We start from the raw sequence: 21,512 nt of genomic DNA, 5'->3' as shown, positions 1-21,512 counted from the left end.
TCAGTTTTAGCTGGAAATTGGGTTCCACCACAAAACCGCGTTCGACTAAAGCGCGCTCGACGAAACCGCGTAGCTGACGTCATCACAGGGCGACAACAGCGCGGAGACAGAAGCACGCTGTAAACGCTAAACCTAAAATTAACACCTAAACCTAACCCCCCCTAAACCTAATCCTAAACCTAACCCTTAACCTAACCCTAAACCTAATCCTAACCCTAAAGCTAACCCTAAAGCTAACCCTTAACCTAACCCTAAACCTAATCCTAACCCTTAACCTAACCCTAAACCTAACCCTAACCCTAACCCTTAACCTAACCCTAAACCTAACCCTAACCCTTAACCTAACCCTAAACCTAACCCTAAAGCTAACCCTAAACCTAACCCTAACCCTAACCCTTAACCTAACCCTAAACCTAACCCTAACCCTTAACCTAACCCTAAACCTAACCCTAAAGCTAACCCTAAACCTAACCCTTAACCTAACCCTAAACCTAATCCTAACCCTTAACCTAACCCTAACCCTAACCCTTAACCTAACCCTAAACCTAACCCTAACCCTTAACCTAACCCTAAACCTAACCCTAAAGCTAACCCTAAACCTAACCCTAAACCTAACCCTTAACCTAACCCTAAACCTAATCCTAATCCTAATCCTAATCCTTAACCTAACCCTAAACCTAACCCTAACCCTTAACCTACCCTAAACCTAACCCTAACCCTTAACCTAACCCTAAAGCTAACCCTAAACCTAACCCTAACCCTAAACCTAAACCTAACCCTAACCCTTACCTTAACTTGAATCGGCTTGCTTTTAAAGCGCTATTTAAAGCGCCCTTCTTTCTCCGCGCTCACTGTTGTCGCCCTGTTGATGACGTCAGCGACGCGGTTTAATCGGGCGCGCTTTAGTCGAGCGCGGTTTTGTCGTGCCACGGGAAATTGTACTCTGCTCTGAATAGCTGTTGGCTTGGAACTTTTCGCCTTGCTGTTGGTTTTTACTTATATTTATTTAGTTAGAGAATTTATAGAGCCTGTAGTTACGACCAAAATCCAACCCCAAATCTACATTGCTAAGCGAAACATTCGTCGAGTGAGTTTGCCCCTTGTTACGCCTTTTCTTGCCGCCGTTGTTAAGTGAATCATTGCATTTGTTAAATGAGTAACACGGTTGTTAAGTGAATCGGGATTCCCCCGTTGACTTTGCAGTTCAGGGTCGCAAAAGGGGACTTTATAATGATGAGACAGTTGAGTCAAATGCTAAATATCAATGTTACTATATTATTAATATGATGGCAAGGAATGATAACAACAAAAAATATACAATATGTACAAAAATATACAACATTCTACAGTATGTAAAGAAAGAAGATTTTATGTGTTATGCTTGTTTTGAAAATTAAAAATAAAAAATTATTTAAAAAAATATATATACAATATGACTACTTAAGTTGTAAAATTGTACCCAGAACACACACCGTTTGATGGAAATTGGATGTTGCGTAAATAAAACAAATCAAACTTGGGAAAAAAAATTAAGAGTCAGTTGCGACCGGTTTGAATTTTGATTTACATGAAAATCGGGATGCTCAAATGGTCGTAAGGGTGAAAAAGCGGTCATGAGTCACTTTTACAGAGTCGTCGTAACTTTGAACCGTCACTAAATGAACCATTGTAAGTCGAGGACTAGCTGTGTCGTCGGCTTTCAAAAAACAAGAAAAATACATAAAAAGAGTTTATCATGAATAGATGATCGCCAGCATCCCTTTCTCCTTGGGAGCAATTTTAATTAATTTTCCTTTTCTTTCATCCCTAACTCTAAGAAGCAGTCGGCGGGATTGTGTCCAACAGTGTGAAACACACTTGAGTTGCCGACTTTCCAAAACAAATTTGCAAGCCGAGGTCCTCGACTTACGTTTAGTGCCCGTTGAAAGTTACAATGGCAATGAAAAAAATGACTTATGACCGTTTCTCACACTTACAACCTTTTATTGCACCCCCATCTTCATGTGGTCAAAATTCAGAGTTTGGCAATCGACTCGTATTTACGACGGTCACAGGGTCCCTTTTTGCAACGTTCTGACGAGCGAAGTCCCCAAGGAAGCTGGATTCACCTAACAACCGTATGACCAGTTTAACAAATGCAATGATTCGCTTAACAGCCGCGGCAGGAAAGGTCGCAAAGCAGGGGACGAACTCACTTAACAACTGAAATAGCGAAGCCACAGAAAATTTGCAGCTCATGTGACTTTAGGGATGCTGCAGTGGGCGTAAGTCGCTTTCACAGAGCCGTTGTAACTTCGGACGGTCGCTAAATGAAACAGTTGTAAGTCGAGGGCTGTCTTGTATCTGGGTCAAATAGGCCCAATTTCTCACGGCCTTCTTCTCCCTATAGATTGGACGCCTTGCAACTGAAGATGAGTCACCGCTGGGGCGCAGTTGTTAAAAATGACCTTTTTGACTGAAACAACGGAAGTCACAAGTCGCAGGAAGTGAAAGCTGTGCGTGCTTGGGGTATTTTTGTCCTCAAGTCCTGAGTTCAAGTCCGGGCACTGTCGTTTAAGGAGGACTCATCGGAAAGACGTAAGGAGCAGTGAAACCAAACCCAGGTATCCTTGAACTTACGACCGTTTGTTCAGTTGGCGTTCTGAAAAAAAGTGATTTCTGGCCTGTTTTTCACACTTACGACCGTGGCAGTCACGTGGTCAAAGTTCAGAGGCTCGGCAACTGGCGTGTACTTACGACGGTGGCCTGTCGTGTGATTCCCCTTTTGCGACCTGTAAAGCCGACGGGGGAAGCAGGATTCACTTAACAAACCTGTTACCAGCTTCACAGCGGCGGGGATTCACTGGACGACCGTAGCGAGGAAGGTTGTAAAAACGGGACAGAACTCTCTTAACGGCTCAATAGTGGGAATTTTGGGCTCCCTGGTGGTCGTAAGTCGAGGATTGCCAGTAATAGACTCTCTTAAAGCAGAAGTGGGCAAGTATGGCTTCTTTACAACCTGTGGACTTCAACTCCCAGAATTCCTGAGCCAGCCATTCAATGGCTGGCTCAGGAATTCTGGGATTTGAAGTCCACAAGTCTTTTTTTTTTCAAATATACTTTTTTTATTTTCCACTTTCATAACATATAATCACCTGTATACTATTATATAGCCAATATCCTATTGTATTAAGTAGTAATTACATTAGTTCCTCTTGCCATCAACGCCCAGAAAGATAAAAACCCATTATTAGCTCTTCTGCTCTCCATACACCTCTTTCTTCTACCTCTCTCCTACCTCCTTTCTTCCCTCCATCATCCTTTTCTACTCTACTTCCCCTTCCTTTCTCCTTCTCCTCTCTCTTCATTCCACTCCTCCTTATCCTCCTCATCTTTCCCCCCTTACCCTCTTCTCTCCTATCCCTCTCTTCCCATCTTTCTTCTCTCCTCTGTTTCCCACTCTTCCTCTCTCCTATCCCTCTCTTCCCATCTTTCTTCTCTCTTCTGTTTCCCACTCTTCCTCCCATTGGTGTCTTTCCGCTTCTGAGCAAACTCCAATCTATATTGATGGTATTTATGCTTCCATAGCCATAGAAAGTTTTTATTTTCCATTTTCATAACATATAATCACATGTATACTATTGCATAGCCAATATCATGTTGTATTATTAAGTAATTACATCAATTCATCTTACCATCAACGCCCAGAAAGATAAAAACCCATTATTAGCTCTTCTGCTCTCCATACACCTCTTTCTTCTACCTCTCTCCTACCTCCTTTCTTCCCTCCATCATCCTTTCCTACTCTACTTCCCCTTCCTTTCTCCTTCTCCTCTCTCTTCATTCCACTCCTCCTTATCCTCCTCATCTTCCCCCCTTACCCTCTCTCCTGTCCCTCTCTTCCTATCTTTCTTCTCTCCTCTGCTTCCCACTCTTCCTCTCATTCACTTGGTGTATTTCAGCTTCTGAGCAAACTCCATTCTATGTTGATGGTATTTATGCTTCCATATCAATATACTTAACATATCTTAGTTTTAAAAAGCCCACAAGTCTTAAAGGGACCATAGTTGCCCACTTCTGCTCTAAGACCCCAGGAAGGAACCAGGCCTGTTTAAACTTCATCAAAGGAACTTGAGAATATAAGACAGGTAGTCATTGATTCATACCTCATCAGTTACGACCGTTCAGAGGTACGACAGACCCCGAAAAGCTACTTACGACCCAGTTTCGGAGTTCTGACAGTTCTCCCCACTGTGCCACTTGGGAGCATGGCAGCTGGCCCATGTTTATATGCATTTTGCAGTGTCCCAAGGTCACATGATCACAATCTACGACTTATTTGCCATAAATCAGCATTTAGTCCCGGTTTCCGGCCGAAAACGCCCCTTGTGCAGTGCCCCGCAGTCACAGGACAGTGATTGATGACTTCTGTGATGGAATCTGGTTATTGGCGGCCAATTTCCAGCCAAAAACACCCACCGTAGACGATCGGTTCACTTAACGGCCATGGTATTCGCTTAACGATGGGCACACAATGTCATCCAGTTGGGTGGGTCACGTGGTGACCCACTAAATGACTGGCTTATGGGCCTTGACTTATGACTTACGACTGTAATTCTGGCCACCCTGACGGTCATAAGTGGAGGACTACCTGAAAGATGTCCAGGAACGAAGTCATGATGGGGTTTCTTCTCTACCCGAACACAGAGCTTAAAGACCTGGATTGAAGTTACTGGAACGAAGACATTCTCCTTCAATGCCGGGAGACGCTTTGGGTCAGCTGGGGAAGTAGAGACCCACAGAGCAGGTGAGGCTGTTTTCTTGGAGATGCTTTTATTTGGGTTCCTGACCCCAGCAGGAAAGTTGCCTTTGGGCCTCAATTGCAGGGTAGGGTTCGGTAGAGTAGGGTTCAGTTGGGTAGGGTAAGATAGGTAGGGTAGAGTAGGCTTGGGTTGGGTAGGGTAGAGCGCAGTAGAGTTGGGTAGGGTAAATTAGGTTAAGATAGGTAGGGTAGAGTAGCTTAAGGTAAGTTAGGGTTGGGTAGCATAAATTAGGATAAGATAGGGTAGAGTAGAGTAGGGTAAGGTAGGGTAGGATTGGGTAGTGTAAGATAGGGTAGAGTAGCATAAGGTAGGGTAGGGTAGTGCTCAGTAGAGTTGGGTGGGGTAAATTAGGATAAGATAGGTAGGGTAGATTAGAGTAGGGTAAGGTAGGGTTGGGTAGGGTAAGATAAGGTAAGATAGGGTAAGATAGTTAGGGTAGAGTAACATAAGGTAGGGTAGGGTAGGGTTGTGTAAATTAGATTAAGATAGGTAGGTTAGGGTGGGATAAGTTAGGGTAGGGTGGGACAAGTTAGGGTAAGATAAGTAGGGTGGGGTAAGTTAGGGTAGGGTTATGTGCAGTAGGGTAAGATAGGGTAGAGTAGGCTTGGGTTGGGTAGGGTAGAGCTCAGTAGAGTTGGGCAGGGTAAATTAGGGTAAGGTAGGGTAGGGTTGGGTAGGGTAAGATAGTTAGGGTAGAGTAGCATAAGGTAGGGTAGGGTAGTCTAAATTAGGTTAAGATAGGTAGGGTAGAGTGGTTTAAGATAGGTTAGGGTTGGGTAGGGTAAATTAGGATAAGATAGGTAGGGTAGATTAGAGTAGGGTAAGGTAGGGTAGGGTTGGGTAGGGTAATGTAAGATAGGGTAAGATAGTTAGGGTAGAGTAACATAAGGTGGGGTAGGGTAGGGTTGTGTAAATTAGGTTAAGATAGGTAGGGTAGAGTGGTTTAAGATAGGGTAGGGTAGGATAAGAGGGTAAGATAGGTAGGGTGGGGTAAGTTAGGGTAGGGTTATGTGGGGTAGGGTAAGTTAGGGTAAGATAGGTAGGGTAGAGTAGGCTTGGGTTGGGTAGGGTAGAGCTCAGTAGAGTTGGGTAGGGTAAGATAGTTAGGGTAGCGTAGCTTAAGGTAGGTTAAGGTTGGGTGGCATAAATTAGGATAAGATAGGTAGGGTAGAGTAGGGTAAGGTAAGGTAGGGTAGGGTTGGGTAGGGTAAGATAGTTAGGGTAGAGTAGCATAAGGTAGGGTAGGGTTGTGTAAATTAGGTTAAGAGGTAGGGTAGAGTGGTTGAAAATAGGGTAGGGTAAATTAGGGTAAGATAGGTAGGGTGGGGTAAGTTAGGGTAGGGTTATGTGGGGTAGGGTAAGTTAGGGTAAGATAGGGTAGGGTAAGGTATAGTAAAGTAGGGTTTCCCAATCTAGGCGATTTTAGGAGAGATGGACTTCAACTCCCAGAATTCCCCAGCCAGCTTTGCTCTCGGAGAATTCTGAGACTTGAAGTCCACCCATCTTAAAGTTGCCAAGGTTTTGGGGTGGGGGATTTTGGAGGTCTGGAGAAACCTTATACCCTTCCAGACACCTGGGTGTACAACCCCTTCTTCCAAGCCTCCAGGGTTGGAGCGCCTGGTGCTGGAATTGGATCCGGAGAGGCGTTGTTGTTCGTGAGGATGGGGTCGGGGTTGGCTCCGTCCTGCCCGTCCTCACGGCGCCTTCTTCTCTTTGGGCCAGGAGTCCGTGTGGCTGAGCGTGTGGCCGATGGAGGAGGCAATCAGGAAAGGTCAGTTTGGAGGGGAATGGGGTGGCCATCCCACGGGTGGGGAGGGGCGTGCAAAGGAAGCGGAAATGGCCAGTGGGGAGGGTCTTCTGGGTGCAGACATGAGGTCTAATAAAGGAGAAGATTGAGAGTTCTGGGTTGGCATGTGGGTCCTTGGTGCCCTCTGAGCTTGGTGGTGGTTTCCTTCCAGACGTTTCATTTACCAAACTAGGTAACATCATCAGGGCTAGAAATAAGGGCTCGGTCTTCGGGGTCTTTCTTCCCACTGAATAATAAAGTCCATCCTTTAAAAGCACCGAAATTGGGTTTTTCCCCCCTTTGAGCCTTTAGTCTTAACTCCTGGCCACTGCATGGACAGATCTCTGAAGTATCGGAAACACCCTTCCTTCCTTCCTTCCTTCCTTCCTTCCTTCCTTCCTTCTTTCTTTCTTTCTTTCTTTCTTTCTTTCTTTCTTTCTTTCTTTCTTTCTTTCTTTCTTTCTTTCTCCACTTGAATCAGGGTAGGAGGAAGGACAGATCCCTGAAGTATCGGAAACATCTTCCTTCCTTCCTTCCTTCCTTCCTTCCTTCCTTCCTTCCTTCCTTCCTTCCTTCCTTCCTTCCTTCCTTCCTTCCCTCCCTCCCTCCCTCCCTCCCTCCCTCCCTCCCTCCCTCCCTCCCTCCCTTCTTCCCAGCCTCATGCATTCATTCATTCATTCATTCATTCATTCACTTCCTCTTTCTTTCTTTCTTTCTTTCTTTCTTTCTTTCTTTCTTTCTTTCTTTTTCTCTCCTCCTTCCCGTCCTCCCACATTCATTCATTCATTCATTCATTCATTCATTCATTCATTCATTCTCTCCTCCCTCCCTCCCTCCTTTCTTTCTTTCTTTCTTTCTTTTTCTCTCCTCCCTTCCTCCCACCCTCATTCATTCATTCTCTCCTCCCTCCCTGGCTTCTTTTTTTCTTTTTTTCTTTCTTCTTTCTTTCTTTCTTTCTTTCTTTCTTTCTTTCTTTCTTTCTTTCTTTCCTTTCTTTTTCTCTCCTCCCTCCCTCCCTTCCACCCTCATTCATTCATTCATTTTCTCCTCCCTCCTTCCTTTTTTTCTTTTTTCTTTTTCTCTCCTCCCTCCCTCCCTCATTCATCCATTCCTTCCTCCTTCCCTGAGACTAGAACTCACCATCTCCTAGGGCGCTGGGAGTTCTAGAGGTCTCTTTAGCATGAAAGCTGATGGGGTGACTTTCCCCCCATCAGCTTTCATGCTAAAGAGACCTCTAGAACTCCCAGTCCCCTAGCCACTCCCCCAAACTGCCTCTCCCTCCCCAAACCCCGAAGGCGCCCGAAGAAACACCCCTAAGAGCTGGCCTTTGCCTGGCAACCTTCCTCAGCCAGCTGGCCATGCCCGTGCCTGGATCTCTCCCTTACCTTAACGGGCCTTGCGATGCAGACATCGGCATCTGCCCACATTCAATGGCTCCCGGGGGGGGGCAGAGCAGTATCATGGGGCGAGGAGTTCCATAGGCCGAATTGTTCTCCTCTCTTCCTCAGCTGAGCAGCAAGCCCTGAGGCTGGCGGAGGCGATCCGGGACGGGGAGGAAGACATCGCCCAGCGTTGCGCCATCTGGCTGGCCGAACGCCGAGTCCCCGTCAAGGTGCAGCTGGAACCAGACGCCTATCCGGAGCACGACATTAGGTGATGCCGCGCGGGAGGTTCTGAGTGCGAATCCTGGGTAGCCGGATTCTCCTTAAAGCAGCCTTTTCTCAAGCTTAGCAACTTTTTAAGACCTGAGGACTTCAACTCCCAGAATTCCCCAGCCAGTTCTTTACATTGAACTTAGCTCCTCCTTGCTAGGCTAACTTTAAACAATTTATATCATTCCTGATCTTAATCGTAAGCTATCTCGAATTTCTTAGTCCCATATTTATTTTGTATATAATTGATCCATTTTTTCCCAGTCTCATTTATATCTCTCGTTTGAGTGGTCCTTAAGATATGCAGATTTATGACCACAGACCTTATCTAGCTTGGAAAGCTGCCATGTCAATATTTCCCAAATGAGGAGCTGTGCGAGGAAAGACCAGGCACAGAGTCTCTGAGATTCATGGACAGATCTTCACACTCCTGAAACTAATCTAATGAACGAACCCATTGTTTCCTGCAAAAGCCCACTCCCCTTTCTCTCCTCTTTTATGTCCTATGGGAGGGGCCATTCACCTTCTACCTGTGGCTTTACTCCCAAGTCTACCCTGATTTCTCAGCTGTTCTTGTATTGTATTGTATTGTATTGTATTGTATTGTATTGTATTGTATTGTATTGTATTGTATTGTAAGAACTTTCTCATGATTCCTTTCCTTTCTTACAGGCTCTGGGTTGGCGTGGAAGATGCCCAGATGGTCACCACACCCGTCTTTCTGAAGGTTCAGCCTTCCATGACTATGGCTTCCCTCAAAGACATGGTATGAACTCTCGGAGATCCTGCCTAGGCAGATTTGGGAGCAAACGTTGGGTGGTCTTGGATGAAAAGGGGACACCACCAGCCTGGAATTTAGGAGAAGCTTCCTCAAAAAGTGAGGACAATTAAATCAGTGGATTTCTGCCTCCGGAAATCGTGGGCTTTCCATCACTGGAGGCTTTTAAGAAAAGTCTAGAACACGGGTGTCCAAACTTGGGAACGTTAAGACTTGTGGACTTCAACTCCCAGAATTCCCCCAGCGGGGGAATTCTGGGAGTTGAAGTCCACAAGTCTTAACGTTCCCAAGTTTGGACACCCGTGTTCTAGACAGTCACTTATCTAAATTTGGTATCGGTTCTCCTGCTTGAGCAGGGGGCTGGACTAGAAGACCTCCGAGTTCCCTTCCAGCTTATTCTGCTCTAATCTGGGAAGTTGTCAGCAGCGATGGAGAGGGATCTTGGAGTCCTAGTGGACGATCACTTAAGGACGAGACCAGCCATGTGTGGCAGCAGCCAAAAAAAGCTAATACGATCCTGGGTTGTATAAACAGAGGCAAAAATCGAAACCACGTGAAGCAGTGGTGGGTTCCCGGAGGTACGGACCAGTACCGCCGTACCGGTAGTAGCCGGGAGTACAGTTGCTCGTTCGGCCCATCCAACCGCCCGCATTCCATAGCTGTTTTTAAAGTAACCGGGCCAATTGCGCACATGAGCACGACCTTTGCCGAGTAGCTGCATGTTGCGGTTCCACCACAAATCCGCGAAGCCCTTATCCGCGGAGACATAAGCGCGAAGACTAATTCGCGCCGTTCAAAGCGCTAAGAAAAACGCGACCCTACCACGATGACATAATCGCGGAGGGCAAATCCGCGCATTCCCAAGCACTCAGTACCCTAACCCTAACCTAACCCTAACCCTAACCCTAACCTAACCCTAAACCTAACCCTAACCCTAAACCTAATCCTAACCCTAAACCCTAAACCTAACCCTAAACCCTAAACCTAACCCTAACCCTAACCCTAACCCTAACCTAACCCTAACCCTAACCCTAACCCTAACCCTAACCCTAACCCTAAACCTAACCCTAAACCTAACCCTAAACCCTAACCTTAAACCTAACCCTAAACCTAACCCTAACCCTAACCCTAAACCTAACCCCAAACCTAACCCTAAACCTAACCCTAACCCTAACCCTAAACCTAACCCTAAAACAAACCCCTAAACCTAATCCTAACCCTTACCTTAATGGAAATCGACTTTCTGCTGCAGCGCTGTTTTAAAGCGTCCTTCTGTTGCGGCGCTGTTGTCGCGGCAGGTGATGACATCGCAGCTTTAGCGACGCGCTTATGTCTCCGCAGATAAGGGCTTCACGGTTTTGTCGCGCCACGGCATGTTGCAGGGAGGTGGCGTGAGCATGCGTGCGCAGCGCGCATGCCCGGATAGAACACCCGGCCCCGTGCGCAGCGGGGAGTCCGGAAGCCACCACGGATGTGAAATATTCTTTCCGCTTTATGAAACCTTAGTAAGGCCACATCTGGAATACGGCAACCAATTTTGGTCACCGTACTACAGAAAAGAGTTTGAGACTTTGGAAAAAGAGCAACTAAGACGATCAAAGGCCTGGAGATTAAAACATACGATGAACCGTTGCAGGAACTGGGCCTGGCTAGTCTAGAGAAAAGAAGGCCCAGGGGAGACATGATAGCTGTCTTCCAGTATTTGAGGGGCTGCCACAGAGAGGAAGGGGGTCAAGCTATTCTCCAAAGCAGCCGAAGGCCAGACAAAGAAGCAACGGATGGAAACCAATCAAGGAGAGAAGCAAGCTGGAATTGAGGAGAAACTTCTCAATTAACCGGTGGAAGAAATTGCCTCCAGAAGTGGTGGGTGCTCCATCACTGGAGGAAGATTCTAGACCAGGGGTATCAAACACACCCTGGAGCGCAGGGTGCTTGTCAGGATTCCAAATAGCATCTAAAAGTAAATCAGAGTCCAAGGGATAGTATTGCTCAAAGTTCCAATTGATGAAGAGAGCCACGTTGGCACATCTGGGAAATCCCGAATCTGAAAGCTTCCCGGTTTCCCCCACCCAGTTGAAAGTTCAAGATCTTGCCCCCCCATACCCACAAGTCCATCCCATGGTCCAATCTCCCACTGCCACGCTGGCAGCTTCCACCCATCCAGCTCCGGTCAGGTGCAGAGGTGCAGAGACAAAGGATGACCTTGGCTTTCTAGAAAGAACGTTGTTATGGCTACCTATCGTCTACCTCCGTACAATCCCCCCTCCCGTTTTCCCACCATAGAAAATGCACAGTAGAATAATAGAAAGTGTGGCCGGCCAGAGATCCAAAAGGAAAGATGGCTGCACGCCTGACAGTAGGACTTTTGCCACGCGTGCCCGAAGTGGCATGCACAGCCCTCTCTATGAGCATGTGTGCTGCCACCGGCTGCACTTCTGGTTCCCGGCACTGATCTCCAAGCGTGCCGGAGCCCTGAAAGCTTCCCGGTTTTCCCCATCCAGTTGGAAGTTCTAGGTCTTGCCCCCCATACCCACAAGTCCATCCCATGGTCCAATCTCCCACTGCCACGCTGGCAGCTTCCACCCATCCAGTTCCAGTCAGGTGCAGAGGTGCAAAGACAAAGGACGATGACCTTGGCTTTCTAGAAAGAATGTTGTTATGGCTGCATCTCATCTAACTCCGTACAATCCCACTTTCCCACAATAGAAAATGCCTAGTAGAATAATAGAAAGTGTGGCGGGCGAACGACCCAAAAGAAAAGATGGTTGCAGGCCTGACAGTGCTTAGATCTTTCCCGTGGGGCCGCCCTGGGAACAGCGAAGTAGCGGCCCGTGATGATTCTGCCAGCGACAAAAGGCTCCCGAACTCCATTTTTGGCTGTGATGGAATCCTGCAACCCTCTGCCGGTGAAAATGGAGCTCGGGAGGGCCGCGCGCCCCCAGCTCCCCCCGAGGTCAAACACAACCCTGATGGGACCTTCAATGAAATCGAGTTTGGCACCCCTGGTCTCGACCGTCACTTATCTGAAATGGTATCGGTTCCCCTGCTTGAGCAGGGGGCTGGACTAGAAGACCTCTGAGGTCCTTCCCGTCGCATTCTGCTCTATTCTAGAAGCTTCCCTACAGCCGTGGCACGACAAAACCGCGGTCCACTAAAGCACGCCCAATTAAACCGCGTCGCTGATGTCATCAGCAGGGCGACAACAGCGACCGCGGGGAAAAAAGGGCGCTTTAAATAGCGCTTTGAAAGCAAGCCGATTCAAGTTAAGGTAAGGGTTAGCTTTAGGGTTAGCTTTAGGGTTAGGTTAAGGCAGTGTTTCTCAACCTTGTCAACTTGAAGATGTCTGGACTTCAACTCCCAGAATTCCCCAGCCAGCATTCGCTGGCTGGGGAATTCTGGGAGTTGAAGTCCAGACATCTTCAAGTTGACAAGGTTGAGAAACACTGGGTTAAGGGTTAGGTTTAGGGTTAGGTTTAGGGTTAGGGTTAGGTTTAGGGTTAGGTTAAGGGTTAGGGTTAGGGTTAGGGTTAGGTTAAGGGTTAGGATTAGGTTTAGCGTTAGGTTAAGGGTTAGGTTTAGGGTTAGGTTTAGGGTTAGGTTAAGGGTTAGGTTTAGGGTTAGGTTAAGGGTTAGGATTAGGTTTAGGTTTAGGGTTAGGTTAAGGCAGTGTTTCTCAACCTTGTCAACTTGAAGATGTCTGGACTTCAACTCCCAGAATTCCCCAGCCAGCGAATGCTGGCTGGGGAATTCTGGGAGTTGAAGTCCAGACATCTTCAAGTTGACAAGGTTGAGAAACACTGGGTTAAGGGTTAGGTTTAGGGTTAGGTTTAGGATTAGGATTAGGTTTAGGGAGGTTAGGTTTAGGGTTAGGGGTTAATTTTAGCTTCAGCGTTTACAGCGTGCTTTTTTCGCCGCGCTGTGATGACGCCAGCTACGCGGTTTCGTCGAGCGTGCTTTAGTCGAACGCGGTTTTGTGGTGAAACCCCCTACAGCTGCCTTTTGTCTCCTCAACAGATGCACCTCCATTATGGGTTCCCTCCCAGCGTCCAGAAGTGGGTGGTGGGACGGAGGCTTCCCCGGGACCACGAGACGCTCCACTACCAAGGCATCCAGAGGGATGGGGACCAGGCTTACCTCTATTTGATGTCCGCCAAGACCGAGAAGCTGGACAAAGAAACGGCGGACTGTGACCACGAACGGCGGCAACTGGAAGGTGAGCCGGCCCGACGTGGCGCCAGAATGAGGGCCAGGGGTACTGATAGGCCATCTACCGGTAGTCCTCGACCTACGACCTAATGGAGCCCAGAACTGATGTGGCTAACCGAGACATTTGTTAAGTGAGTTTTGCCCCAGTTTGACGACGTTTCATGCCAGATTCGTTAAGGGAACGATTGCCGTTATTAAGTCGATCGCCCCGTTGTTAAGTGAATCTGGCTCCCCCCACTTGACTTTGCTTGTCAGAAGGTCGCAAAAGGGGATCACGTGAGCCCGGGACACAGCGACGGTCATAAATACGAGTCCGTTTGCCAAGCGTCTGAATTTTGTTTACGTGACCCTGGAGATGCTGCGACTGTCGTTAAGCGTGAAAAATGGTCATAAGTCACTTTTTTCAGTGCTGTTGTAAGTTCGGACGGTCACTAAGTGAACTGTTGTAACTTGAGGAATACCTGCATCTTCAGGTCTTCCTCGTTGAGGACCGTAACTTGTGACAGTCGTAATTGTTATCATCTTCTTTTGGAGCGGTCATTAAGTGAATCCCCACGATTGTAAAACGGATGCTGCTGTCGTTAAATGAACCAGTGGTTTGTTCTGGGCAAATGTTTGCCAACTACAAGACGTCCTTGACGTCATGCATTCATTTAGTGACGGTTCCAAGTTACGACAGTACTGGAAGTGAGTTAGGACTGTGTTTCACATTTACGACCATTGCAGCATCCCTATGGTCATGTGTTTAAAAAGTCAGATGGTGCAAAATGGGGCAAAATTCACTTTAACAACTGTCTCGCTTAGCGACAGAAATTTGGGGTTCAAATCTATTGGTCTCACTCTAGAGCCTTCTCGGTGGCTGCTCCGACCCTTTGGAATGAACTCCCCGTGGAGATTCGAACCCTCACCACCCTCCAGGCCTTCCGCAAAGCCGTTAAAACCTGGCTGTTCCGACAGGCCTGGGGCTAAAGAGCTGTTGCCCCCCCGTCTCGAATGGTATGACTGTCGTGTGTTTTTAAATTATTTATTGTTATGTATTGTTTATTTTTTATTTTTTGTCTGTACCCCCCTTCCCTGATTTGATTTGTTAGCCGCCCTGAGTCCCCTTCGGGGGAAAAGGGCGGCATATAAATATAAGAAATGAAATGAAATGAAATATTGGTCATAGAGCGAGGACTACTGGTCGCAAAAGGGGGATCCCATGACTCTGGGACATTGCAACCATCATAAATATGAGTCAGTTGTCAAAACGTCTGAATCTTGATCACGTGACCCTGGGGATGCTGGAATGGTCGTAAGGGTGGGAAACGGTCATAAGTCACTGTTTTCAGTGCTGTCGTAACTTCAAACAGTCACTAAATGTATGGTCGTAAGTCGAGGACTACGCGTATCTGTACTCTTTCAAACTATGACATTTTAAAACTCTGTAGAGAGTTTGTGGCCCGCCAGCGGAGATGGTAGCAGAGTCGGAGAGTGAGGAGGTTGGGGAGGAAGATGGGGCAGTCCTGGAGTCTGCGGAAGGCTCGGACGAGGGCTCTGTGTCGGAGGCAGAGAGGGGGCCAGGGCCGTCTGTCAGTTATCAGCTGCCTTCAGAGTCAGTGAGGCAGAAGAACAGCGGGAGCCTGTTCCCCGTGTGCGCATGCGCAGAGTTGCCAGACGAAGGGAACAGCTAAAGAACAAGGGTTGACTTGAGAGTAAGGACACAGGTGGATGGTGAATGGCCCCTCCCAGAGGGAATAAAAGAGGAGCAACAGGGGAATGGAGTTTGCAGGAGGCAATTAGTTTAATTCATTAGGGTGGAGATCCTGATTTCTTGCCAAGTAATTGCTGCAACAGCGTGGAGTTTGGAAGATATCGGCCTGGCAGCTCTCCAAGCCTGATCAAATTCTGCGATTGTAAAATCTCTGGAAAGACTGTCGGCCGAGACTTTGCTGGAGTGGAATTCCCTTTCACCTAAATAAAAGGGGTTTTATCGGGCTTCGTGCTTTTGGGAAGCCTGGGTCAGAAGACATGGTGGCATCTTTCCTTTCTCTCCCTTGTGTCTTGTCGTCAGAGTTGGGCATTAGAGAAGGAGTCCTGTTGCCTCGGGGAGCTGGCGACTCAACCTCTTCGGGCTTCTCGACGCCGTCGGAGCCCTCCCTGATGTTGGACGTGCACGAGGAGGGCAGCGGCTGTGGGGTGACCCTCCCCGCGGAGCCCCCTAAGGTAGGAGACATTCAAGAAAGCGGGTGAGGTAGAGATTAAGAAGATGGGAGATGTCACGTGCCCACCCCCATAATTTAATGCCCCCCCCTGTGCCGTGTCCCTTGCTCATGCGTGCGTGACCCCCCACCCACCCACTGCCCCACGCATGTGTGCACGGCTTTCTTAGAGCCTGGGGAGGGTGAAAACAGCCCTCCCTGGACGCACTCCGGAGGCCGGAAACCCGTTTTCCAACAGTGGGTCCCGTAGGTCCGTTTTTCTCCCTCCGGAGGCTTCAGGAGGCTTCCCTGTTCCCGAACGTCCGCTTTGCGCGTTGGCCCCATGTGCCACGCATGCCACAGAATCGCCATCAAGGGCATAGGATCTCCTGCTCAAGCAAGGGGGTTGGTCAAGAACAGGAGTCCCCTACCTGTGGGCTGTGACCCACTACCAGACAGCAGCCTATTCGTACACGGGCTGTAAGAGTGGCTGGGTGGTGGTGCACGGGGGAGCCCTCAGCCTCACTTGCGCGAGGAACGAAGGTGTGCATACTCACACCCGCCTGCCCCTCCCAGAAAACCATCCTTTCTTGCCCCCCTCTCCTCGCCGCTCCAGGCCTTCAACCCAGAAAGGTACGAGATCCCCAAGGCAGAGGTGGGTTCCTACCGTTTTGGACCAGTTCGGCCAAACCGGTAGTAACTTGGTGGCCTGGGTCACTGGAACCAGCAGCAACCCAGGCTGGCCATGCCCCCGTACCGGTTCTCTCAGCCTGGGATTGGGGTTGGGACGGGGCGGCTGCCTGCCATTCTGCCGGAGCAGATGTGACAGCAGGCGTTATGTGCATGGCTGTCTGATCCAAGGCGGCCCGGCACTGCTGCTGCTGGAGCCGCGTTGCCCTGCTGGGTGCAGGGGCGGCGGGGCCCAGTTTCTGCCCCTCGTGTTGCGCTCTGCAGCTGCTGGAGCCCTACGCAGAACTCTTCAGGGGGCTGTGCTGCCCGCACGTCTTCTTCCTGGACCTGTTCCGGCTCTGGCAGCGTTTCATGGCCCTGCAGCGCTCGCCCCCGGACCACTTCAGTCGCCGACCACAGCTGGGAGTCAGCCAAGTGGCGGCTTCTCGGAGCAGCACGCCGCCCTGATCAACCTGGCTTATGGCACCCTCCGCAGCCCGCTCTGCACGGAGTTGAATTGCCGGCGGGCAGCGGTGCGGAGACGGAGGGAAGGGGACCCCAGGTAGCACCCTTGTTCTCTGCTGGTGGGCCAAAAAGAGAAGCTGCCTCTGAGGGAGCCCACCCAAAAAAAGACAGTGCCCTGGACTGCCCCCCCCCCAACTTTTCACCACCGCTTCGGTGGGCGTGGCTTGGAGGTGGTGGGGAATCATGCGACTGAGTGTGCGCGAGTGACGTTAAGTTGGCCCCGCCCACTCAGTCACGTGCCCCCCATCTAGCCACGCCCACTGAACTGGTAGTAAAAAATTTTTGAGACCCACCCCTGCTCCAAGGTCCCTTCCGAATCTTATCCTTCTAAGCGGGCTGCCTAGTTGTCTCCCGCATCCCCCTTACTGCTTTGCCCCCCCGCCCGCCCGCGTGGCTTCCTAGGTTGGTTGGGAGTGCCGGAGTTGTACGTTTATCAACAAGCCGTCCCGCCCCGGATGCGAAATGTGCTGCGACGAACGGCCCTTGAACTACGTCGTCCCGGAAGACTACAAGCTGGACGCGGAAGAGGAGGAATGGTTTCAGAGGGATTTGGAGGCCACCCGCCAGTACCGGCAGGTGAGAGGTGGACCTAGCCAGCCACATCGGGGTGGAGTGGGGGGGAGTTGATTTGAAGAGCCCTGGTGGCGCATAGTGGTTAGGAGGTAGCATTGCAGGCTAACTCTGCCCACTGCCAGCGGTTCGATCCTGACCAGCGGAAGGTTGACTCAGCCTTCCATCCTTCCGAGGTCGGTATAATGAGGACCCAGATGGTTGGGGGCAAGAGGCTGACTCTTCTCAGAGTGGGCTGTAAAGCACTGTGAAGGGGAATATATGTCTAAGTCTCATCTGTTTGTATGTTTATCTGTCTCTCTGTCTCTCACTATTTCCCTCCCTCTGTCTCTCCATGTCTGTCAGTCTGTATCAATCAGATAGATCTCTGTCTATCTCTCTCTCTTATCTGTCTTTCTCTCATCTATCTCTTCTGTCTCTCATATCTGTCTCTCTTTGTCTCTATCCTCTCTCTCTCTCTGTCTCTCTATCCTTTCTCTCTCTCTCTCATCCCCCCCTCTCATTTCTATTTATCTCTCCTCTATCTCATCTATCTATCTATCTATCTATCTATCTATCTATCTATCTATCTATCTATCTCTCTCTATCTCTATCTCTATCTCTATCTCTATCTCTATCTCTATCTCTATCTCTATCTCTATCTCTATCTCTATCTCTATCTATCTATCTATCATCTGTCTATCTATCTATCTATCTATCTATCTATCTATCTATCTATCTATCTATCTATCTATCTATCTATATCTATATATCTATATATATATCATCTATCCATCCTATCTCTCTCATCCCTCTCTCATCTCTCTCATCTCTCTAATCTACTTATCTCTCTCCCATCCATCCATCCATCCATCCATCCACCCATCTCTCTCATTTCTGTCTGTCTGCCTGTCTGTCTATCATCAATCCATCCTATCTCTCTCATCCATCTATCATCTCTTTCATCGCTCTAATCTACTTATCTCTCCTCTCTCTCATCCATCCATCCATCCATCCATCCCTCCCTCTCATCTATCTGTCTGTCTGTCTGTCTGTCTTTTTGTCTGTCTGTCTGTCTGTCTATTATCAATCCATCCTCTCTCATCCCTCTCTCATCTCTTTCTTCGCTCTAATCTACTTATCTCTCCTCTCTCTCATCCATCCATCCATCCATCCATCCATCCATCCATCCATCCATCTCTCTCATCTATCTATTTGTCTGCCTGTCTTTTTGTCTGTCTGTCTTTTTGTCTGTCTGTCTGCCTGTCTGTCTGTCTGTCTGCCTGTCTGTCTGCCTGTCTGTCTGTCTCTGATCCTTATTGGCTGGAGGAGGGAATGGCCCAGGGCCTCTTCAGACTTCACAGGTAATCTAAGCCAGGAGTCTCCAACCTTGGCAATTTTAAGCCTGGCGGACCTCAACTCCCAGAATTCCACAGCCGGCTGTGGAATTCTGGGAGTTGAAGTCCGCCAGGCTTAAAGCTGCCAAGGTTGGAGATCCCTGATCTAGGCCGTAAAAGCCACACGACTAAAAAGACACACAGGTAAGAAACCAGTTGTGGCCTGCCAGTGGAGCTGGTGGCAGACTCAGACAGGGAGGAGGTTGGGGAGGAAGATGGAGTCTGGGGAGAGCTCGGACAAGGGCTCTGTGTCGGGGGCAGAGATGGGGCCAGGGCCCTATGCCAGTTATCAGCTGCCTTCGGAGTCGGACATCAGTGGGGCAGAAGAACAGCTGGAGCCTGTTCCCAGTGTGCGCATGCGCAGAGTTGCCAGACGAAGGGAACAGCTAAAGAACAGGGGCCGACTTGGGAGTAAGGACACAGGTGGACGATGAATGGCCCCTCCCATAGGGAATAAAGAGGAGCGAAAGGGGAGTGGAGTTTGCAGGAGACCATTAGTTCGCTTAATTAGTGTGAAGATTTGTTTGTGACTCTCAGAGACTCCTTTGCCAAGAATTCCCTTGCACAGCGTGGCGTTTGGAAGATATCGGCCTGGCAGCTCTCCAAGCCTGATAAGGTCTGTCCTTGTAAATTCACCCTTGAAAAGACGGTTTGCCGGGACTTTGCTGGATGTGAAGGAGAGGAAATTCACATGAGCTTCGTGAAAAGGGGTTTTGTTGGGACAAGGAGTCGGCTTCGGGATTAGGTGAAGCCTAGGTCAGAACAAAACCTTACGCTCTGCTTTCCTCTCTCTGGTTCCAGGTGGAGGAAGAAGAGAAAGAGAGAAACTACAAGCAACTCCTGCAGTGGGACAACCAGAACTTGGTGCTTTCTAAGGAAGCCATTCAGTGCCCCATCTGCTTCATGAACCTGGAGCCTGGCGAGGGAGTCACCCTACGAGAATGTCTCCATTCCTTCTGCAAGTGAGCCTTGGTTGCAAAACACGCTCAGGGTTTCTTATCAAGGCCCGGGCATAAGGCAGAGGAGGACACCCGGATGATCTCTTGATGATCTTAGGAGACATCTAAGGTGGCTTTGTACAACTGGTCATCCTAGGATGGGAATTGCTACTTCCTACCTTGGTGATCTCTTGATGGTCTTAGGAGACATTGAAGATGAGTCTACATAACTGATCTCCTTAGCATGAGAAGTGCTAGTTTCTACCTTTTGTGATCTTTCAAGGTTTAAGGAGACATCTAAGGTGGCTTTGTATAACTGGTCATCCTAGCATGAGAAGTGCTACTTCCTACCTTGGTGATCTCTTGATGGTCTTAGGAGACATCTAAGGTGGCTTTGTATAACTGGTCATCCTAGGATGGGAATTGCTACTTCCTACCTTGGTGATCTCTTGATGGTCTTAGGAGACATCTAAGGTGGCTTTGTATAACTGGTCATCCTAGGATGAGAACTGCTACTTCCTACCTTGGTGATCTCTTGGTGGTCTTAGGAGACATCTAAGGTGGCTTTGTATAACTGGTCATCCTAGGATGAGAACTGCTACTTCCTACCTTGGTGATCTCTTGGTGGTCTTAGGAGACATCTAAGATGAATCTACATAACCGATCTCCTTAGCATGAGAAGTGCTAGTTTCTACCTTTTGTGATCTTTCAAGGTTTTAGGAGACATCTAAGGTGGCTTTGTACAACTGGTCATCCTAGGATGGGAATTGCTACTTCCTACCTTGGTGATCTCTTGATGGTCTTAGGAGACATCAAAGATGAGTTTACATAACTGATCTCCTTAGCATGAGAAGTGCTAGTTTCTACCCTTTGTGATCTTTAATGGTTTTAGGAGACATCTAAGGTGGCTTTGTATAACTGGTCATCCTAGCATGAGAAGTGCTACTTCCTACCTTGGTGATCTCTTGATGGTCTTAGGAGACATCTAAGGTGGCTTTACGTAACTGGTCTCCTTAATATGGGACCTGCTACTTCCTACCTTGGTGATCTCTTGATGGTCTTAGGAGACATCTAAGGTGGCTTTGTACAACTGTTCATCCTAGGATGGGAATTGCTATTTCCTACCTTGGTGATCTCGTGAAGGTCTTAGGAGACATCTAAGATGAGTCTATATAACCGATCTCCTTAGCATAAGAAGTGCTAGTTTCTACTTTTTGTGATCTTTCAAGGTTTAAGGAGACATCTAAGAGGAGTTTATATAAATGGTCATCCTAGGATGGGAATCGCTAGTTCCTACCTTGGTGATCTCTTGATGGTCTTAGGAGACATCTAAGATGAGTCTATATAACCGATCTCCTTAGCATGAGAAGTGCTAGTTTCTACCCTTTGTGATCTTCAATGGTCTTAGGAGACATCTAAGGTGGCTTTGTACAACTGGTCATCCTAGGATGGGAATTGGTACTTCCTACCTTGGTGATCTCTTGATGGTCTTAGGAGACATCGAAGATGAGTCTACATAACCGATCTCCTTAGCATGAGAAGTGCTGGTTTCTACCCTTTGTGATCTTTAATGGTTTTAGGAGACATCTAAGGTGGCTTTGTATAACTGGTCATCCTAGCATGAAAAGTGCTACTTCCTACCTTGGTGATCCCTTGATGGTCTTAGGAGACATCTAAGGTGGCTTTACGTAACTGGTCTCCCTAGTATGGGACCTGCTACTTCCTATCTCTGTTCTTAGATTTCTCTTGAATGATAGCTAACTGGGAGATGAAATGGAGTGGGGTTTGCAGAGAGGAGGAGCAGGAAGAGGAGGAGGAGACAACTATGGGGTGCTCTCTTTTCGCTCAATGTTTTCTTGTAAACGTCTCATTACCAATCTAGGTAACATCATCAGTGCTAGCGTCAACCTCACAGAGCACCCAGGACCCCACACTTCGACCTCAGCTGCAGATAGTTTCTTCTATAAATTGTCCAAGTGTACAAAGTTCTTCGCGGCCGCATCAGAGTTGTGTGGACGTTCTAGGAGTGG

The 21,512-nt window shown here is 48.4% G+C and overlaps 1 protein-coding gene across 1 annotated transcript in view; it reads left to right on the top strand.

The window, feature by feature from the left end:
* Positions 1–21,512, top strand: part of RBCK1 (RANBP2-type and C3HC4-type zinc finger containing 1) — a 38,073-nt gene that overhangs the window by 8,349 nt on the left and 8,212 nt on the right. Inside the window, exons 2-10 of the mRNA XM_087720652.1 lie at positions 2,390–2,603; positions 4,687–4,786; positions 6,525–6,573; positions 8,097–8,241; positions 8,913–9,006; positions 13,033–13,231; positions 15,278–15,429; positions 17,001–17,174; positions 19,346–19,506. Coding sequence (XP_087576778.1) covers positions 6,552–6,573; positions 8,097–8,241; positions 8,913–9,006; positions 13,033–13,231; positions 15,278–15,429; positions 17,001–17,174; positions 19,346–19,506 — 947 coding nt within the window. The 5' untranslated portion in view covers positions 2,390–2,603; positions 4,687–4,786; positions 6,525–6,551. The remainder of the gene's footprint in view (positions 1–2,389; positions 2,604–4,686; positions 4,787–6,524; positions 6,574–8,096; positions 8,242–8,912; positions 9,007–13,032; positions 13,232–15,277; positions 15,430–17,000; positions 17,175–19,345; positions 19,507–21,512) is intronic.

This window comes from Thamnophis sirtalis, unplaced genomic scaffold (assembly GCF_051295495.1).
Source record: "Thamnophis sirtalis isolate CommonGarterSnake01/CBP01778 unplaced genomic scaffold, rThaSir2_p1.2 scaffold_7, whole genome shotgun sequence".
Lineage (NCBI taxonomy): Eukaryota > Metazoa > Chordata > Lepidosauria > Squamata > Natricidae > Thamnophis > Thamnophis sirtalis.
The sequence above is the reverse complement of the archived record's forward strand: the minus strand, read 5'-3'. Positions and strand labels throughout refer to the sequence as shown.